Source organism: Macrobrachium rosenbergii, chromosome 17, assembly GCF_040412425.1.
Source record: "Macrobrachium rosenbergii isolate ZJJX-2024 chromosome 17, ASM4041242v1, whole genome shotgun sequence".
NCBI lineage: Eukaryota > Metazoa > Arthropoda > Malacostraca > Decapoda > Palaemonidae > Macrobrachium > Macrobrachium rosenbergii.
Genome location: NC_089757.1, coordinates 37755765 through 37778264, shown reverse-complemented (window position 1 = coordinate 37778264; position 22500 = coordinate 37755765). Strand labels below are relative to the sequence as shown.

Below are 22500 nucleotides of genomic sequence, written 5' to 3'. Positions count from 1 at the left end.
ATTGCACGGGGAGGGCTATCAACATATCATTACCGCTCGGAGAGATAGAGCAGCCAATTATCTATCCTTCAGTGCAGAGAGAGAGAGAGAGAGAGACAGAAAGGGGGAGAGAGAGCGGTGAGGTGAGGAGAGAGAAAAACAAGACCCACTTAATGGCACCAATGTAGGGGAGAGCGAGAGATGGGATAAGGCGATCGGGGTGACACAATCGATTCCATCAGCATCTATCTTCATAAGGAATTAAACCAAACGTCCCTTACTTCTCCTCCTAATCCTCCTCCTCAGAGGACACCTAGTTCTCTCACTCTCTCCCTCTCTCTCTCTTTCTACATTGGTGGCCGGGCCGAGTGGCGCCGACTAGGCGTAGTTTTAGGCTTTGAAGACCAGTCGCTCACAAGGTGGTCTCAGGTCTCTGAAGTCACACACAGACGCTGGCACAGGTCGGCGCCAGCGAGGGACCTTGTTCTGGATGAGGCAGCGGCTGGATCTCTCTGGATCTCTCTCTCTCTCTCTCTCTCTCTCATTAACCTAGACAAGAACTGAGACTATCGGTTGTCAACGCTGGTAATCGGTGCACATTACCTCTTTATCTTTCCATTCTTGCTCTTTTTCGTATAGATCTCTCTCTCTCTCTCATTAACCTAGACAAGGAGTGAGGATATCAGTTGTCATCGCTGGAAGCAAAAATACCAAGTAGGTCTAATTCATCCAATAAAAAGTCTACATGATTAAATAATTTACCTTTGAATGACTTTATTCAGCTTCCCTTTAAATCTCAAATAGGAACCTTGGGAAGAGAAGAACACAGTAAAATCTTTACAAACAGCAAAATCTTTATAAACGGTAAAATCTTTATATACAGCAAAATCTTTATAAACGGTAAAATCTTTATAAATAGCGAAATATTTATAAACGTAAAATCTTTATGAATAGTGAAATATTTATAAATAGCGAAATCTCTATATACAGAAAAATCTTTATATACAGAAAAATCTTTACAATACTAAAATCTTTATAAAAGGTAAAATTTTTTACGTACAGCAAAATCTTTATAAACGGATAGTACCGCTTATAAAGATTTTGCTGAACGTAAAAATTTTTACCGTTTATAAAGATTTTAATATTTTAAAGATTTTACCGCTTATAAAGATTTTGCTGTATATAAAGATTTTATTTATAAACATCTAAATCTTTATATACAGCAAAATCTTCACACACTGCAAAATCTTTATAAGCAGAAAAATCTTTATAAAGAGCAACATTTTTATAACAGCAAAATCTGTATAAACGTTACACTTTATAAACTAAAATCTTCATAAACAGCAAAATCTTTATATACAGCAAAATCTGTATAAACGCTAGACTTTATAAACAGTAAAATCTTCATAAACAGCAAAACCTTTATAACCTGTCAAATCTTTATAAACGGCAAAATCTTTATAAAAAAATTCTTTATAAAGAGTCAACTGTTTATAGAAAAAAACAAAGGACACATCTCTTCACTGTAACTGTTTACATTTGCAGGTCGCAGGCCAGAGAAATTTATCCCAAAAGGCCTTGCCTTTTATGCAGTAGGCCTACGAGGATTAGAAAGTGCTTTGACATCCTTTCTGAAGCTACTTATTGCTGTTTTCTCTCTCTCTCTCCCTCTCTCTCTCTTGGAAAGGATGGAGCGTAGCCTACATATACATATATACATTCGACATGTCACATAGTTTATGAATCACTAGTTTTAGGCCTACCTCCTCCTCCTCAAGCCCAGACGTAAATGTCATTCATTTGCTGTCATATGAATGCTAATGATGAAAGTCCAAAATATCACGGTCTGAGTCATTGGAATGTTTACTAAAAAAAAAGTAAAAGAATAAATGAACAAAAATATTATTGTTAGCAAATGATAAATCTGTAAACATTTCAACATCTAGGTCTATTCTGTCGAGACTCCCTGGCGGAGAATTAGCAAACATTATTCGACACTTAACCTGTTTAATAAAACATTAGCTCCCAAATCACACTGCGCCACATTCCCTGATGCCCAATTGAATTTCCATAAAATTCAGCACCGAGTCGAATTATGAACAGTAAATTCTTGACTTAATTTATATAGAAGACATTTTTTTTCGACCGTGAAACTTATACTTGACTTAATTTCACACAAATAATAATATTTACAAACAGTGATACTTGAGTTGGTTGGGTCTAAGGAACTCAAGGTAAATTTGGTTAGATCTAACACTATAAGTTTAGTTTTAAACATTTAACATTTGACAGATTAACCTGTTAAAATGGCAAAGATTTTCAGGCTTACAGAAAGCTAGACATTTGTTTTGTCGTAATTTTATTATCATGGTCTAACGCAAAAAGCGTCTCAGACACTCTGGAACCATAAACCCTTTTCCTTGAGAAAGAATGACGCATTGAAGTTTCCTCAGAACTAATGATTAAAGTTCATTGAGAGAGAGAGAGAGAGAGAGAGAGAGAGAGAGAGAGAGAGAGAGAGAGAGAGAGAGAAATAAATTATGAAGTAACTGCTTTGTGTAAAGAAAGTCATCTCCAAATATTCCGAGAGAGAGAGAGAGAGAGAGAGAGAGAGAGAGAGAGAGAGAGAGAGAGAGAGAGAGAGAGATTCAACCTCTTCCTTCCATCTCGGCCCCGTTGACTTATGAAGCTACCTCGCGCTGTATATCTCTATAGTCCTACACACACATGTGTATATAATATATATATATAATATATATATATATAATATATATATATATATATTATATATATATATATAATATCCACCTTTCGGAAAAGAAGCCAAATCCTTTCATTTTAAAATACAACAATCGCTGATCTAAAAAGCAACACAATCTCCATCTTTTAACGATAAAAGATGAGTCATTTAAGACTTGTTCGTCCTCCATCCGCCGAGATAAACCTCATTTAATTCAAACGCCCCCGAGCTTTTATAAGCAGGGAGGGGACGGTGGTACTTTCGGCACTCAGATAAAGAAGCGTCCAGAACGACTTAACTTTATCCCATTTCCCCCCCAACAACAAACTGTCATCGGGGACACGTTGACAAAAACGTGCTCCGCAGACTCTCTCATGTAAATAAAAGCGCCATCTACTTGTCAGGTCCGATAACGTTCAGTGGCTTTGGTCTAGACTCTAGAGACTCCAGAGCAAAGCTTTCGCGTTCTACTTTGGCGAAAATGATGAGCCTAGGCCGAGGAATCGAATACAATGAGAAACTGAACAAGTGCGAACGTATTCATGACAGAAAACATCGCTATACCGTGTTCTACTTCGGCCTAAAGCCAAGGAATTGGACATTACTGAATCCGAACACTGCATGAATGTATTCATGACAAGCGACAGACTTACTGAACGCACAGAAAACATCGCTATCGTGTTCTGCTTTGACGAAAAAAAAAAAAAAAGTCTAGGCCGAGGAACCGTACGCAGCGAGAATTCGAACTCTGCATGAATGTATTCATGACAGGCGAGTCTTCCTGAACGCACAGTAGAAAAATAAAAAAAAATAATCACGATAATAAAAAAAAAAAAATAGATTTACAGCCTAACCGTTTCGCAAGCATATCAATACAGTCTCGTCATCACATCACCCCCAGAGAGAGAGAGAGAGAGAGAGAGATACTGGTGTCTTAACGGTGTTTAGTAGCCAAGTTTTTGCCCGCAACTTTTTGTCTTTCCTCCGTATGCCTAGGAGTAAAAAGATCCTGGGAAGGAGATGCCATCTCACACAGGGATGAGGAGGAGTGAGTGGAGTAGTCTTTAGAAGGACAAAATCGAGCGGGAACCAAACTCCAGCCTCGAGGAACTCCAGTTTTGGGGGAGTGAAATAGGATGGAGTGTGCTCCCTCCTTTTCATACTTCGTTCTTGGGAGGTCATATAATTCTGGCAGGGAAATAAGTTAGGAGAAAGTCATTTAACAGAGAGAGAGAGAGAGAGAGAGAGAGAGAGAGAGAGAGAGAGAGAGAGAGAGAGTCTGATAATTGATTATGAGGAATAAATTGTGCGTCTATGCTTGTGCATGGTGATACACGTGTGTATGTATAATTATTAAAGTACTACTGATATACATATAAATAAATAAATAAATAAATATATATATATATATATATATATATATATATATATATATATATATATATATATTTTATATTAATATAAATTTTATATATATATATATATATATATATATATATATATATATATATATATATATAAAATTTACTCCTTAAAGGGTATAAGTATGTCAGTTCTCTCAACCAGGTTTACAAAAAACCTCAACTTTTTCATGCTAAAAATTCACCAGTGATAACACGCACTCTCTCTCTCTCTCTCTCTCTCTCTCTCTCTCTCTCTCTCTCAGAACATTTCTCTTTTTCTCTTCCCCCCTTCCACACTATTTGCTATCTCATTTCTGCTCCTCATCCTCCCACGTCTTCCTTACTCTCCGAGTCTTGCATCGCCATCAGCAGCCCCAAGGTCACGAACTACATATCGACTCTCTCTCTCTCTCTCTCTGTCGCATACTCGGTAACTCGACAACACGAGTGCTACAATTCCATTTGATGACAGCTAATAGAAACACTGTGGAATTGAGGTTTTATCTCTCGCTCTTTCTCTCTCTCCTCCGTATTTCTGACGTGTTAAAAGGCCTTTTTAACCTTAGCGGTAACAGCAACGGCGCCGAGAGAGAGAGAGAGAGAGAGAGAGAGAGAGAGAGAGAGAGAGAGGGCTGCTGCTACCTAACACGACGTCTCTTTCCAGCTATTGCTGGCAGGAACAAAGTTGACAACGTCGTACATCAGAAATTGTTTGCTATGCACGAGCTATTGGGCAATTGCCGCCTTTCTCATGCAACCCCCCCAACCCTCCCCTACCTCTTCCCCACTCCCCTCACCCCCACAGAAGGCCCAGCCACCCCCCACCACCGCCACCAAGACACAGCCACCACCACAGTCCCATAAGAACCTCACGGCATGCTCCAGGGCCCTATTGTTGCATCGTAGTCCCTCAAAGTTTATTTCCAACGTTCGGATTTCAAGAAGAACACGTGACCTCCATCACACACAGGGGGAAACCAATTAGTTCAAGAGAGAGAGAGAGAGAGAGAGAGAGAGAGAGAGAGAGAGAGAGAGAGAGAGAGAGACTGGCAATGGGAAAGTTGTTGCGGTCATCTCTATGCACAACATGAATTATACAGGCGCCACTCAGGTGCTGTGGTGTCTGCCCAGAGAAGACCTCCTCCTTCTTCTGCTGCTGCTGGGGGACTCCGAACGGAATATACCCTTTTTTTTTTTTTTTAAAGGACGAAGATGTTGACGGGAGTTGCCCCAGCTTTTTGGGGGGAGGGGGGAAGGGAGTATCAAGGGGAAATATCATTTAAATCATTGGAGAAGACGGACCACATTGGGAAATAGGCTACTTACTTATTAATATGAGAAGGACCTACATCTCATCCTTGCAGGAGTTGCATTTGGTCAAATATAAAGAATATGAAATAATCACACATTATATATACATACACATACACACACACACACACACACATATATATATATATATATATATATATATATATATATATATATATATATATATATATATACACATACATATTATATATATATATATATATATGTATATATATATATATATAAACAACCACACACACACACACACACACACACACACACATATATATATATATATATATATATATATATATATATATATATATATATATATATATATATACATAGGCCTGTACAGTTTCACTCCTGAGAAAGGAGCAACCGTCTCCTATTTAAATACAAAAGGCAATCTGTTAAGCTCTAGAAAAAAATTCTTCAAACATGTTATCTGACAATTTTTACACATCCGAGCTAATAACGGCACCTCGTTAATGATTCGAGATACGTTCAAGGTCAACATTATGTGCAATTTTTATCAAGCGAGGATCCGGAATAAACATCTTTACCTGCTATTACGAAAAACTGTTAATATTAATCGACGCCTATCGTCAGACTTACATTTATTTCTGGTACGAGGGCAAAACTAGGAAGATTATACGAATGCACATGGAGTGTAAATCCCGTGGAGTTTCGGTTCCTTTCCCTTTTCTCCTCGTGTTCCTAACTGTCTTATATATACATTCTACATTTCTATGTATATAATAATATTGCGAACTATATTCTGCGTACTTATAGACTTCCTAAGCACGCTGAATTTAGCATAAATGAGCCTCTCGCCTCACTGTAACGATCCATTAGCTATAAGGACTCAAAATGAACTCTCACACAGGAATAAATTAATAGAGCATCTCATTTCAGACGTCAAAACTTGACAAAAACATCCGAATGCTTTCTTCCATTTACGAGAGTTACCTGACCTAACGGCTTCTCCTGACAACGCCAAGACGACTAGAGACACCAATTTATTTCATTCTAAAGCGTTCTGCCCAGATTATATGGCCAAATTATGTCTGGGACAAAAGAAAAGGGGGGGGCGCATCTCAAACCCCAACTGCTAGATCATACGTGACAAAATGCCAGATGACCTTTCACTGACAGAGTAGATGTGTGTATATATAAAGTTTCAAACGACCATATTCCCTGGGCCGTAAAATGCCACTTCAACAGTATGGCTTCAACTTTAAACTAAACAAGTGCCATTTGGGCATTTTTTACGACCCCCTAAAAGCTTTCGGGGTAACTAATGAAATGTCACACGGTCCCGAATAAAAAAAAAAAAAAAAGGTTTCCAATAAGACAGTTTCTGATGTCCCACTTAGAACAGATATGCAAGAGAGAGAGAGAGAGAGAGAGAGAGAGAGAGAGAGAGAGAGAGAGAGAGAGAGAGAGAGAGAGAGAGAGAATGTCACTCCCATGTCACACTGCTGAGGATGATCATACATCACTTAGCCAAAACTGCCTAGGGAGAGAGTTTTCTGTGTTTAGGGACAAAAGTCTAATTCCTCCCTGGATTGCGTAATGGACCCCCTGCAGCCCATCATCAAAGTGATGTGGTATTGTTCCTGATGTTGATGTTGATGATGATGTTGACGGCAGTCATGGGATGTTATAGCCTGACATTCAGGCTTGGAGAGAGAGAGGAGAGAGAGAGAGATCTAGAGTAGAGAGAGAGAAGAGAGAGAGAGAGAGAGAGAGAGAGAGAGATCTATGGGACAGGTGGGAGGGAGGCTAGGACATATAGTAAGGTGGGGGGGGGGCAAATAAGACAAATTTGGGTGTTTTGTCCTGACAACTATTAACACCCGTTTCAAATCACAAGCACGTGAGTATGTGTTCAGTTGTGGTCACAGAGAACGCGTATGCATGTGATTTTATAAATACACATGACATAACTTCACTTAACCTTTGAAATACAGAGGTGTACGACAACCTGGGCCACTGACTTGAAATTCAAGCTTCCAAAGAATATTATGGTGTTCATTAGGAAGAAGTAAAAAGAGGTAAAGGGAAATACAGAAAGAAGAGATCTCGCTTACTGAAAAATAAATCAATAAGTAGATAAAAATACCGAAGTGAATTCTGACAGCAAGAAGTTGATATTACAGGACACAGGAAATTAAGAAAAATCTAGGCCTGTCAACTTGTTCCTTACTAAAAGAAAATTTATAAGGAAAAGGTACCTTACGGTGGTACCACATAATACAAATATGAAGAATAATATCTAAAAAATCAAGGTGCCATACAGTGGTACCAAATAGATTAATACGAATTTTAAAAATAAAATATAAAAAACTGCTGAAAATTTAAAAATGGTTAATAAAAATAAAAAAGCCAAGCGTGTTTCTATATATATAATGTATGTATATTACACAATTATATATAATATATATACACATTTAAATATATATATACATACACACACACACACACATATATATATATATATATATATATATATATATATATATATATATATATATATATATATATATATATATATATATATATATATATATATATATATATATATATATATATATATATATAGCCTATACCATGATGCTAGGCGGTCCATAGCCTAATGCCGAGTTGGCTACTGTACCCATGCAACTCTGTAATTTGTAATTCATGACAGTGAGGACAAGACACTAAGCATTGGACCTTTCAGGTCATTCAGTGCAGAGAGAGAGAGAGAGAGAGAGAGAGAGAGAGAGAGAGAGAGAGAGAGAGAGAGAGAGAGAGAGAATTTCCAAGACCAAGCAAGAGTTACCGGTATCTATATAAAGATCAGTATGTGTCACGCACCAGTAAAGAATTATCGTAAATATAATTACACGTGTGAAATCAATGATCTTTTTTTTAATTATCAACTTTAAAATCAACTTATATTCTACGTTTGATATACAATTGAATGTATAAATAAACTAAAGATATTGTTGGGTTTACTAATAAAATAAGGTACTATATGGGGGATTAAGGTATGCAAAGGTGTCTTTACTGCTGGCAGGTCACCCAAGAATGCTTGAAAGTAATATACGTGTGCCTGTATTGGCAGAGATCATGAATTTGATTCGTATAGGCCTAATTAATATTTCTGGAAGAGCACTGTTGACAAAGTATACCCACTGGAACATTTTCCTCTGCCAACATCTGTGATCAGAGATGGTGGAAAAAAAAAAGGGGGGGGGGTGCCTGGGCGCCTCCAGTGAAAAATGAAAGTGTGTGCCCCATTAGTGAAGAATAGACTGGTGAAGAGAAAATGGGAAAGAAAAAGATAAATAAGAAACAAGAAGTAATGACAAACCTTGGGAAAACTGATGAGTTGAGCGAAATACAGGATGAAGATAGGATATAGGCCTATAGGATGCATAAGCCTATCTGTATTGAGTAATGGAAGAGTGGCATTTCCCTAATTCAGAAAAAGTTTCCTGCTTTAAATGTTAAATTAATACCACAGAATTCCTAACCATTAGTGCATTTTCTACGGTCAAAGATCGCCTCAGCCTCCCGCTTCGTATCCAATATTGTATGTAAATACATTTATCCGCGGTGTAATCACGGAACATACGTGGGATGTACGAGGAAGTTACTGAGGGTACAAACTGACTCTCATGGAGGCTTAAGCTATCGTACAGGATGCAAGCTATCGAATCCAGAGGTCTCTAACATCAGAAATCACGCTGTACGTTCCAAAAGCAATATCAGAGTTGAAGATTTTTCAATAGTAGGGCGGGTCGCCAACCATCACGACCTAACTATACTGGAGTCTATTATTGTAAAGAGAACTGTTCCCTCGTTCAATACTCAACTGTCATCAACTCACTTACAGTATATGTTGTCTAGCTTTTCTTTGATGCATATTTTCCGTTTTCTTTTACTATTATTCTTTCGTTTCGCTTGTTGAGTCTGTGGAACTGGGATATAATTTAGAATTTAGGCCAATGGCCAGGCGCTGGGACCTATGAGGTAATTCAGCGCTGAAACGGAAACTGACAGTAAGAGGGTTTAAAAGGTGTAACAGGAGGAAAACCTCAAAGCAGTTGCACTATGAAACAATTGTTAGAGAGGGCGGAAAGTAAAATAGAAGAGAGAGAACGTGAACGGAAGTACAGTAAAAGGAATGATAAGGCTGCAGCTTGGGGCCGAAGGGACGCTGCAAAGAACCTTAAGTGATGCCTACAGTGCACCACGTGAGGTGCACTGACGGCCGGGGTTTTGTCAGTGTTCCCTTGACCTATATCTTTTGTGGTCCTTTTTTTATATTTCTATGTTCATTTGTACACCTATTTTTAACGCTGCATCGGCCTTTTTTGTGAATGTTAAACATTTTAATATTCTTTCACAATTTTTTAAATACCGTGATCCTATCTGTATAAATTATTTTCTTTTTTAGCCTTGAAAATGTGACATGTGTCATGAAACGTAGGCAATAAATTTGTAAGAATGGAGGTCTTCGTTTCCCTTGCGTGTGTATGTGTGTGTGTGTGTATGTATATATATATATATATATATATATATATATATATATATATATATATATATAATTTATTATATATATAAATGTATATATATATATTTATGTATATATAATATACATATATTTATATATATATTTATATATAATATACATATATTTATTTATATATATATTCATATATATATACATTTATATATATTTATATATATAAGTATTAATATATGTATATACACACGCGATTTAAAAACTTCATCTTAACTTCTTTTATTCTTAAAAAGAATACAAATAAGAACGGGGGGGGGGGGGAAGAAAGAGTGGCGGATTCCAGCCCAACATCTTGAAGTTTATTTTTTCTTTTCTCTCTCTTTCGTGTTAATCTCTCAATCGTAATGCGCCGGCGTCAGGTTACTAAAAAGAAAAAGCTCTTTTGAAGAGAGTCGACTTCCCCTCTCTCTCTCTTCCCTCCTCCTCCCTTCCCTACCTCTCCCTCTCTCTCTCCCCCTCCCTCCCCCTCCCTCCCGAGTCAAGGCGAACAACATGCCTGGTGTTTAACACAACAAACTCCAGTTATAATGGCGACTGATAAGTCGCAACTAATTAGAGAAGGTGAAAGCCCTCGACGAGAGAGAGAGAGAGAGAGAGAGAGAGAGAGAGAGAGAGAGCAGCCTCCCATACTTACGCCACGATGAGAGATATATTTGCAGAATTTGTTTGATTTTTGCACCATAGAACATAATGCATCTCTCTTTCTTTCTCTCTCTCTTTATATATATATATATATATATATATATATATATATATATAGAGAGAGAGAGAGAGAGAGAGAGAGAGAGAGAGAGAGAGTTACTGATCCGTGCAAAACGTCAGCCATTGGTCTAATGCAGCTTCCAGAAAATCATGAAAAATTAATAACTGACAATAAATAGAGGCATTTGCCTTTCTTATTTCTTTAATAATAATAATAATAATAATAATAATAATAATAATAATAATAATAATAATCTCTGCCGATTTAAATACACGACCAGCAAAGATGGCAATATTAGTGCAAACACAATAAACAAGTAAACACACACACACACACCCACACATCCCTTGAGAGAGAGAGAGAGAGAGAGAGAGAGAGAGAGAGAGAGAGAGAGAGAGAGAGAGAGAGAGAGATAACGTATCAGGGCAGAGTGCATCACTTAGAGAAGAAGAAGACAAGCAACAGCTACTCGAAAGCTTTCGTGGGTTTATCGCAAAACCGCAAACGCTTTTAATAACGGTCCACGCGAACACTATAAACTGCTGACGGTGCTGCTGCTTCTGACGACGCCATTGTTAGTGTTAATACCATCATGTACTGCTAAGCATTCATCCTTAAGAATCCACCCATAGGCCTAGTAATAACTGCGGCGTATTCACTAAAATGCTGACGACGCTGACGGCGTGCTACCAGCTGTACTATAAATGAAATTACATTAAAAGAACACTATCATTGTTAATGTTAATATTATCATGTACTGTTAAGCATTCATCTTTAATAATCCACCCATAGGTCTAGTAATAACTACGGCGTATTCGCAATTATTCGGTAATATAATTCACACATGGGCGTAGTAATTATCTGCATCCATAGGCCTAGTAATTAACATTACGGTATAATACCCATTATCTGGTAACAATCCACCCTTAAGCCTAATAATTATCAATATAGTGTAATATCCATTATTCGATAACAATCCTAATAGGCTTAATAATTACCATTACGGTATATCTAATAATTATCATTACGTTGTATCACCAATTATTCGGTAACAGTCTGCCCACTGGCCTGGTAATTATTCAGTGACTATCTCCCCAAAGGCTACAGACCCTCATATAAACATATAACTCGCATAATCATATGTTTAAACACTTGCTAGTTATGTTTACAAAAATGACACGAGCTCACAACCTGCACAATAACACATGTGAATAATGAGGTTGGTGCTGAATAATAACAATTTACGCAAAAATATATTAAAATAAATATTGGAAAAACAATATACAGAGAGAGAGAGAGAGAGAGAGAGAGAGAGAGAGAGAGAGAGAGAGAGAGAGAGAGAGAGAGAGTAAAAAACAGTGTCCACACATCCTCGATCCATATCGATGCTTGCCACAACTTCTGAGAGAGAGAGAGAGAGAGAGAGAGAGAGAGAGAGAGAGAGAGAGATTTAACCATGCTTGCAACAATATTTGGTAGAGAGGGAAAGTAAAAAAAAAAAGGGGGGGGTGTCGACATAATCTCGATGTTTATGGGTACATGCCACAACTTCTGCGAGAGGGAGAGAGAGAGTTTAACAATACTTGCAACAATTTTTGGTAGAGAGGGAGAGTAAAAAAAAGAAGTGTCGACAGATCCTCGATGTTTATGGGTACATGCCACAACTTCTGAGAGAGAGAGAGAGAGAGAGAGAGAGAGAGAGAGAGAGAGAGAGAGAGAAACACACAAGCTCACCTGACGATTTGCGATATCTCCTCTTCCACTCGTGCTTAGTCCTAAGCTGGATGTCCCCGCCTCTGCTGCCGCCTCCGGTCTCCTCCGAATTCCTTCCGCCGCCGGGCAGCCTGCTGCTACTGCTACTACTACTGCCACTGCCGGGGCGGCCGTCGGCGGCGGCGGTGGCCAGGGGCGACCCGTCGGCTAATAATGCCACTTGTAGCACCAAGAGGAAAATCCACAAGGTCGACACTCCGGAACCACTGTCGAATTTTAGCCACTTCATCGTAAACTGTCGTCGTTGTTATAATAATAATAATAATAATATAATAATAATAATACTTTCTTAGGAGCGTTGATGTTATTATAATAATACTATTTCAGGGGCGTGAGTTACCACTTGTAGGGGGGCGAAGAAGACGAAGAAGGGGTGGAATATTTAGGGGGGTGGTGGGGCGACCAGACCAAACGTAAGCGACCTTACAAATATCAATACTTTGCCTTATAAGACTTTCACGAATTCGTTACGTAATTCGGGTTTGATACTTAATATTTATTTCACTTATATTTGTTTTCCAGTATAAAAATATATATATTATATATATTTAAATTTATAAAACTTTCCTGGGGTTTTCACATTGGCTCCATTATAATACGGATTTTTCGTAGATATATATATATACATATATTATTTATATTTATTTTATTGTATAATATTAATACTTCCCACCGTTCAAACACAGTATAAAAGCTGTAAAGAATAACGTAGATAATAATTATTAAGCAGACACACGACGAGCTGTTATAGTAATATAATATATTAATAATTATAATTATCAACTAATACAATAATAATAATCCACAATAATGTTTATATTCTGTATTTTTCTTACTGATCACTGAATCTACACACGTTTAGGCCCATTCCTCCTTTCCACAGACTTCTTGATAATTTTTTTTTCTTTCTGGTTAAATGTATAATATCCAAGTTACGAAGGACACCATGCTATGCGCGCGCGCAAGCCCGTATCAGTAGCAGGATGGGAAGAAGATGATGATGATGAAGTAGTCTAAGAGGGTGTATATATTATGCTATTGCTTCTTCCTTTTGGCCTCTTTCTCTCTTTCCCTCTGACTTTTCTACCTTCTCTCTCTCTCTTTCTCTCTCTTGAGAGGGTATATTGCATGCTATTGCTTCTTCCTCTCTCTTCTCTCTCTCTCTCTGTGTGTGTGTGTGTGTGTGTCTCCAGTCTTTCTCTCTCACTCTCTCTCGCTGGCACTTCACTCGATTCACTCCCAACTGGCACTGGAGTGGATGAGGCGTTTGCCGTGCCCCTCCCCCAAAAAGCTTTCGAGGGGGTATTCACCAATGGCACGTGTGTGTGGGTTTTGCTGAAGAGAGTAGGGGTGGGAGAAGGGGAGGAGGAGGAGGTGGGGAGGTGGTGGATGTAGGGAGGGGAGGGGGAAGGAAGAAGTATAGTGGGTGTGTATGTGTGAGAGTGTGTGTGTGTATATGTGTGTACGTGTGTTGGGTGATCCAACGAAACCCAAGACTACCGCTGTACTTGTCTTGTGGGGCACCTCGTGGTGGCTGCTGCCGCTGCTGCTGCTTCTGCTGTGCCGCTAGTGCTGCCCAAACCATACAAACATGCGAACGCAGAGGGACGTGCACGCACGCACGCAAATACACGAAAACAAACGCAAGCACACTCTCGAACACGACGGCCAGGTATTTCCCCAACAGTTGTTTACTATTACGAGACGTGCAGGAGGAGGAGGAGGTGGTGGTTCTCGGCGTCCCAAGTCAAGAGGTCAACTTGCGCCGGGGTCAAGGCTGCCCTCCGAAGGGGTTATACATGCCAGGTCGCCCTGTAACTATCCTCTGGCTTCCTTTGCCCTGGGGGTCACCCTCGAACACTCATCACATGTCAAGCGGGCAGCCCGCGCGCGCGCGCGAGACTTTTCGGCAACAACCCCTCTCTTCCTCTCTTCCTTGACCTATGACCCGCTCCGGCGGAGGTCTTGTTATAATCCGTTGGCTCCTGTTGCCCGGAGGAGGTTAGGTTGAAGCGATGCACCACCACCACCACCAGCAGTGACCTAAGGTAACCTGGAGGAGGTAGAGGAGGAGGAGGAGAAAGAGGAGGCCCTGGGTAGACCAGACCAGTCAGTGGCTGTGTGACCTCTCTTGGCAGCAGCTAGGTGGACGGACACGCGTTTGTAGGCGACAAAGTTGTTGTGCGTGCACACGTGTGTTGTTGTTTCTCCTTCTGCTGCTTTTACCTGACGAAGAGGCTGCTGCTGAAGAATACTAATGCGTTGCGTCGTCGTCGTCGGACGGAATAAAGTCACATGTCCGTGAAGATGTACGACGGGCAGGAGGAGGAGGAGGAGACTGGCCGAAGTTTGTGTTGAAAGCGGCCAACACGGGAGTTGCTGCTGGCTGCTGCTGCGGTTAACATGTTGGAAGGCGGGGCTCACTCCACACCTCTCGCGTCGGCTGCCGACACTACACTGACTGACTAACTCTGTGGCAGGCAGGCAGAGAGGCAGGGCGGTGCCGGACCTACACTCACTCTCTCACTCACACACACACACACTCTCTCTCTCTTGCACACTCGCTCTCTCGCCACCAACCACCGTCGCCACCGCCACCATCTCCCGCAGCAGCTTCAGCTTCAGCTTCAGTCTTTTAGCCTTCCTCCTTCCCCTCTACTCCTCCTTCTTCCTCCTACTCCCTACTTCATCGTCGCCGACCGACTCTCTCTCTCTCTCGGCTGCAGCTCGTCTGCTATACGAGCTGCTGACTTGCAGTTATCAAAAGCTCTTGCTTTGCCTGACAGTGCCACCGATAATCTGACACCCTCCTCCTCCTCCCCCTCCTTTTCCTCCTCCTCAACCTCTACGTGAGCGAATTTCTCTCGTTCTTCCTCTCCGCCCGGCGAATATTGTATTGTACAGTGGGACTTAAAACAGCATCGGCCTATTTCCTCCCGTTCAAGCAGCGGAATTTGAATGCGTTGCAAATCATCTCCCGACCGCTCTTGAACTTTCACGCTTCCTGTTATACATTCATCCTTCTTTTGCTCTCTTTAACTTGGCATCAAATTGGCCTTGAGGCTTCTTTGATATGACGAGCGTGATGATAATGACTGTATTATGTAGAGGGGACTTGAAACGGCATCAGCCTATTTCTCCCGTTCACGCAACGGAATTTGAATGGGTTGCAATTCATCCCCCCGACCGCTCTTGAACTCTCACGCTTCCTGTTACACATTCACCCATTTTTTTTTTTAACTTGGCATCACATTGGCCTTGAGGCTTCTTTGATATGATGATGATGACTGTATTATGTAGAGGGGACTTGAAATGGCATCGGTCTATTTCCTCCCGTTCACGCAACTCTTGAACGTTCACGCTTCCTGTTACACATTCACCCTTCTTTTTCTCTAACTTGGCATCAAATTGGCCTTGAGGCTTCTTTGATATGATGACGATGATGATGAGGATATGATGATGGCGATGGCTCAAAGTGCCGTGTAATGAGAGCCATGTGGATAAGGCTTCATCTGACGGGGAGATCTTTCACCAAAACCGCAACATGAGTCTATGACTCACACGCGATGCAGTGACGACCTTCGGCTTTTAACCAAAAGTATGTCGGGTGAAAAATGAACTCGTTCACTTGGTGAAAAAGGTGAAAGGGCACCCCCAAGTGAGAGATTAATGGTTCCACTTGGTGAAAAAGATGACAATGCGAGCGCCGAGACACAATCACATCTGATAGGTCTAGTGTCAAAACTTTTGTAAGCTCTCTTCGTCGCGACGGATTGAAAAAACAACCTTAAACGGGAAGTTGCATTCTCGAAATACTTTTCTCTCTCTCTCTCTCTCTCTCTCTCTCTCTCTCTCTCTCTCCCTTGCCTCCTTCTTCATCGTTTGAGAAATTTTCACTTGTTTTGTTGAGTCTGCTAACAGGGCGAGTCTGCGACAACATACTTAAGCCCTTTTTAAAATCACATCAATGTCAGATGCGCGCTCACGCACAGGTTAACTTAAATCCACTCTCTCTCTCTCTCTCTCTCTCTCTCTCTCTCTCTCTCTCTCTCTCTCTCTCTCTCTCTCTCAGAAGCCAGCAAACCTCTTCTGCGTTGACACATCCAATGGATTACTTAAATGCTTTTATTACGTATGCAAAAAACTCTAGGAAAGATTATTATGCTTTCAGGATGGCGCCTACCTTCTGTAACGTTTAACAATCTCTCTCTCTCTCTCTCTCTCCCTAAAACGAGGTTTGTATAGTGTCACGTCTGGTTTGTTTTCTATCTTGAGAACTGACTGGCCATCGAAAAATATACTTTTTATCCGTATAATAAAGGCCACCAAAAATAGACCTATCTTTCGGTGGTCTCGGTATAATGTTGCATGAGCTGCGACCCATGAAACTTTAACCACTGCCCGGTGGTGACCTGTCTTATATCGTTGCCAGAAGCACGAATATGGCTAAAACCTTAAATAAAATAAAAACTACCATGACTAGAGGGCTGCAATTTAATATGTTTGATGATTGGAGGGTGGATGGTCACCGTACCAATTTGTAGCCCCCTAGCCTCAGCAGTTTTTAAGATCTGAGGGCGGAAAGAAAAAGTGCGGACAGAAAAGAGTGCGGACAGAATAAAGTGCGGGCGGACAAACAGAGCTGGCACAACAGTTTTCTTTTACAGAAAACTGAAAAAAAGGAAGAAGAAGAATGGCGAGTGAGTGGCTATTGCTAAACAAGGCGTCCCATTGACCTTCCGCCATGTTTAGTACTAACACCTCGGAAGTGACGCGTAGATAACAGGTCAAAGTAGCACTAAACAATGACACAGTGACACTGTTTAACACCAGTAGCTGACAGAGTTAAGTCACGAGGTCATGCAGAAGCCAAATAAACGGAATAATTACCAGGAGGGACAGTAGAAGAAAATACAGGTATTTGTGACACATTATTATCATGTATATATGTTGGCAAGGTGGAAGTCCCGTCATGTTGTGAAAGAAAAGCATAAGGAGGAGGTAATGTTTGCATGTGTAGTTTTCGAGTAATAATAATAATAATAATAATAATAATAATAATAATAATAATAATAATAATAATAATAATATCTTTTATTTCAGCTCTGGGCCATATACAGAGATAGACAAGGTGGATACAATACATTACAAGAAAATTTAGGTACAGCCTACAGCACCACAGCCTTCATCACTACAGCCTACAGCACCATAGCCTAGAGCACCACAACCTACAGCACCATAGCCTACAACACTACAACCTACAACACCATAGCCTACAACACTATGGCACCATAGCCTACAGTAATACAGCCTACAGCCCACAACAGCATATCCTACAAGTTACAGCCTACAACACCACTGCCCATCGAACTATAGCCTACGGCACTACAACTTACAGCACCATAGTCTATAGCACTACAACCTACAACACCATAGTCCTACAGCACTACAACCTACAACACCATAGCCTACAGTATTACAGCCAACAGCACCATAACCCATCGAACTATAGCCTGCAGCCTACAACTTACAGCACCATAGCCTGCAGCACTAAAACCTACAACACAATAGCCTACAGCACTACAACCTACAACACCATAGCCTACAGTATTACAGCCTACAGCACCATTACCCATCGAACTATAGCCTGCGGCACTACAACTTACAGCACCATAGCCTGCAGCACTACAACCTACAGCACCACAGCCTACAGCACCATAGTCTACAGCACCACAACCTACAACACCATAGCCTACAGTATTACAGCCTAGAGCACCATAACCCATCGAACTATAGCCTGCAACTTACAGCACCATAGCCTGCAGCACTACAACCTACAACACCATAGCCTACAGTACTACAGCCTACAGCACCATAGACTATGGATCTACAGCCTACAGCACTATAACCTACAACACCGCAGCCCACAGTACTACAGCCTACAGCACCATAGCCTATGGAACTACAGCCTACGGCACCATAGCCTACAGCACCATAGCCTACAGCAATACAACCTACAACACCATAGCCTATAGCACTACAGCACCACAGCCTACAGTACTACAACCTACAGCACCATAGCCTATGGAACTACAGCCTACGGCACTATATCCTACAGCACCACAGACTTAATCCTTTCCCCAATCGCATCTCTGTACTGGATCCATACACCGGAGGAGAGAAAGAGAGAAAAAAAAGAGAGAGAGAGGCTGCCTTCGCAAAAATATTGTACCCATAAACAAGGACCCATGGAACGACGAAATTTTTGGACAGGCGTGGCACGGTGCCTCATGGCCCCATAAATTTTGGCCCGGCGCCCTCCGCCGATATTGGGTCGCGGGGCTATTCTTCATTTTATATATTCGACCTTTAACTTAACCCCCTCCCCCTCCTCTTTTGCATTCATCCTACCCATCCCATCCCATCTCCTGGGTATAAGGGCACCCATGCCAATGAGAAACACGATGAAGGGGCAACTGGGCCGGTAGGCAAATCAACAAAATTTGTTGGAGAAAAACGATTCTGCCTAAGAGAAGATTATTGTAATTAGACAAAATTTGTTTTAAAAAAAATTATATTTTTGACATGATTACTGCAAATAGACAAAATTTGTTGGAAAAAACGATTAAGTCTAAGAGAAGATTATTGGAAATAGACAAAATTTGTTGGAGGAAACGAGTATATTTAAGACAGGATTACTACAAATAGACAAAATTTATTGAAAAAACGAGTATATTTAAGACAAGATTATTGCAAATAGACAAAATCTATTGGAAAAAACTAGTATATTTAATACAAGATGATAGGAAATCAACAAAATTTGTTGGAGAAAAACGATTTTGTCTACGAGAAGATTATTGTGATTAGACAAAATCTGTTTAAAAAAAAAAAGATTATATTTTAGACATGACTACTGCAAATATAGAAAATTTGTTGGAAAAAACGATTATGTCTAAGAAAGGTTTATTGGAAATAGGCGAAATTTGTTGGAAAAAAGAGTATATTTAAGACAAGATTATTGCAAATAAAATTTGTTGGAAAAAAAAACAAGTATATCTAAGACAAGATTATTGGAAATAGACAAAATTTATTGAAAAAACTAGTATATTTACGACAAGATTACTTCAAATAAACAAAATTTATTAAAAAAAACGAGTATATTTAAGACAAGATTACCGCAAATAAAATTTATTGAAAAAACGAGTATGCTTTAAGATAAGATTATTGCAATTAGACAAAATTTGTATGAAGAAAAAACCAGCATATTTAAGGCAAAATTATTGCAAATTGACAAAATTTGTTGGAAAAAAACGAGTATATCTAAGATAAGGTTATTTCCGAGGCACAATTAATAATAATACTATCCATTTCTGTTATAAGAAGATTTTTCACTTATTTCAAGACGAATGCTTTCCTATGGTGAAAAATGTTTTAAGAATATTAAATAAATAAACAAATATATATATATATATATATATATATATATATATATAAAAGTATGTATATATACTCGTAATATATATGTATGTACATACTTACATATATTTATATAAAACAAAACAAAAAAAACCTTCTTTTAACCCCATATCCCAATATTGTTATTCCTTTTCCAATGGAGATAAAGTAAAGAATCCTGGCTATATGACCCAATGGTAGCGATACGCTGGTATACATGTTGCACAGTGTTGCAAATTTAGTATTGCAGCCTCTCCAATGTGTGACAAGAATAACTTTATTGCCGCGGTACCTTCACCGTCAACATGGTACGTAAACAAGAAAGCGGGGAGTACCGTTGTAATTCTTGCAATATCTACAACCATGATAAAAATTATAGATGTAATTAAATAAAGAGAAGAATCTCCTAACAATAGGCATAGTATATTATACTGTAATAACGGCGAATATTAAACAAATGTCTAGATCTCTATAGCAATATTTTGACACACGTTTTACCCAGAACGAAAGGTGTGTGAGAGAGAGAGAGAGAGAGAGAGAGAGAGAGAGAGAGAGAGAGAGAGAGAGAGAGAGAGAGAGAGAGAGAGAGAGGCATTATTTCACCCTCTAGATTTTCAAGTACTTTTAACCAGTAGAGAGAGAGAGAGAGAGAGAGAGAGAGAGAGAGAGAGAGAGAGAGAGAGAGAGAGAGAGAGAGAGAGAGGCATACATTATTTCACCCTCTAGATTTTCAAGTACTTTAACCAGTAGAGAGAGAGAGAGAGAGAGAGAGAGAGAGAGAGAGAGAGAGAGAGAGAGAGAGAGAGAGAGAGAATTATCTACATTTATTTTACTATTCTAGATTTTCAAGTACTTTAACCCTGAGTAGAGAGAGAGAGAGAGAGAGAGAGAGAGAGAGAGAGAGAGAGAGAGAAGAGAGAGAAGCATTTTCTACATTATTTCACCCTCTCTAGATTTTCACGTACTTTAACCAGGAGAGAGAGAGAGAGAGAGAGAGAGAGAGAGAGAGAGAGAGAGAGAGAGAGAGAGAGAGAGAGAGAGAGAAAGCATTTTCTACATTATTTCACCCTCTTTTTCTAGATTTTCACGTTTTCACTTTAAACCAGGGAGAGAGAGAGAGAGAGAGAGAGAGAGAGAGAGAGAGAGAGAGAGATGTACCCAGTATACGGGGTACGGGGCACAATATTATAACAGTTTGACCCTCCAAGGCATCCGAATGCCACGTGGTGTCACACGTGGAAGCGAAGAATTCTTACACTGTTGCATCATGCAAAAGTTATCTCTGCAAAGCTACGGTGCACTTGGTCAGAGAGAGAGAGAGAGAGAGAGAGAGAGAGAGAGAGAGAGAGAGAGAGAGAGAGAGAGAGAGAATTGTAGGGTAAAGAGGACACGGAAGGTAGATAAAATCCAACAAAAGCTGATTTTAGGGTAAAAGTTACAAAAAAAGGGCACTATTGCTCCTTTGAATTTCAAGTGTAGTTATTTCTTTAAAAACTTCTCCTAAAACACTCGTCTATAACTACATAACTGTATACAACTGTAAAATAATAATTATAATAATTAATGAATTACCTCACAAACAGATATAACCCTTCGACACTTGTATTACATAATCTAATACCACTTAAATGTAATCACTGTAGGATAGGACTTATCAGGTCCTGAGTCATAGATTACAATAACAATGTGGTTTGCAAAATTGTAATAAATATGGCCGTAAGAACTTGATAACCATATTTTTTGAAAGGGATTCTGTAAAATAGAGAACTATACCTGTCATGATTTCTTATATCTAAAGGAAAATCCTAAGATTTAGCCTCTATATACTGACCTGCGACCTTGAAAAATAGGCCAAGGACAAAAAATACTTGGGCAAGATAATTATCTACGCCGATGTGCCTAGTTTATTATTATTATTATTATTATTATTATTATTATTATTATATTATTATTATTATTATTATTATTGTTGGTATAAATACTGTAAAGCTGTAATATAATTTACTTGCTGCTACAAAGAAAATCATTCGAGAGATTGAGAAACTGCATTAGACACTCAACGACACTATTATTATTATATTATTATTATTATTATTATTATTATTATTATTATTATTACTGATGTTGCGGCAGGGGAGGCCTGTTTTACTTAAAAAATAAGACTAGACACTCAGGGGAACTAAGAGTTTATTTTTGATAAACATTCGTCTGCAACTAAACAAACATCCCTGGCGTCTGTCAATCTTCATCAGACGAGGCCTACGAAATTCTCTCTCTCTCTCTCTCCTCCCACATCACTCAAAGGCCCTCAAGTGACGAATATCAGACGATTAATCCATCATGGCCTAATTGGCATGGTTTATAAAAGAGCATCATTAGGCCTATACATGCCTACAAGGCCCCGTTCATGAACTTACAAAGGGTCGATACAAAACGTTCAAGGTAACAGCTGAGTGCCTTGACCTATGCCACTTCATGAACGGCCCCACAGGCCACTTTCACGATAAAGACCATTAAAAAGTGTATTAGTATTAAGATTAAACTGGCTCCATTT

General features: G+C 39.4%; 1 protein-coding gene and 1 long non-coding RNA gene across 7 annotated transcripts in view; one reads left to right on the top strand and one right to left on the bottom strand.

The window, feature by feature from the left end:
• LOC136847879 (dorsal-ventral patterning protein Sog-like) overlaps window positions 1-14944 on the bottom strand; it is a 309799-nt gene extending 294855 nt beyond the window's left edge. For 2 of the 6 annotated variants that reach the window (XM_067119880.1, XM_067119882.1), the window contains exons 1-2: window positions 14718-14944; window positions 12453-12726 (exon numbers count right to left, since the gene is read on the bottom strand). In XM_067119880.1, coding sequence (XP_066975981.1) covers window positions 12453-12720 — 268 coding nt within the window. In that variant the 5' untranslated portion in view covers window positions 12721-12726; window positions 14718-14944. Of the gene's footprint in view, window positions 1-12452; window positions 13743-14717 lie in introns of those variants that run through there. The other 4 variants (XM_067119884.1, XM_067119883.1, XM_067119881.1 and 1 more) reach the window with 4 other exon arrangements.
• Window positions 13993-19731, top strand: LOC136847882 (uncharacterized). Its single transcript, XR_010855877.1, has 2 exons — window positions 13993-14163; window positions 17595-19731. It is a non-coding gene; the product is annotated as an uncharacterized lncRNA (long non-coding RNA).
• Window positions 19732-22500: the final 2769 nt, after the last annotated feature.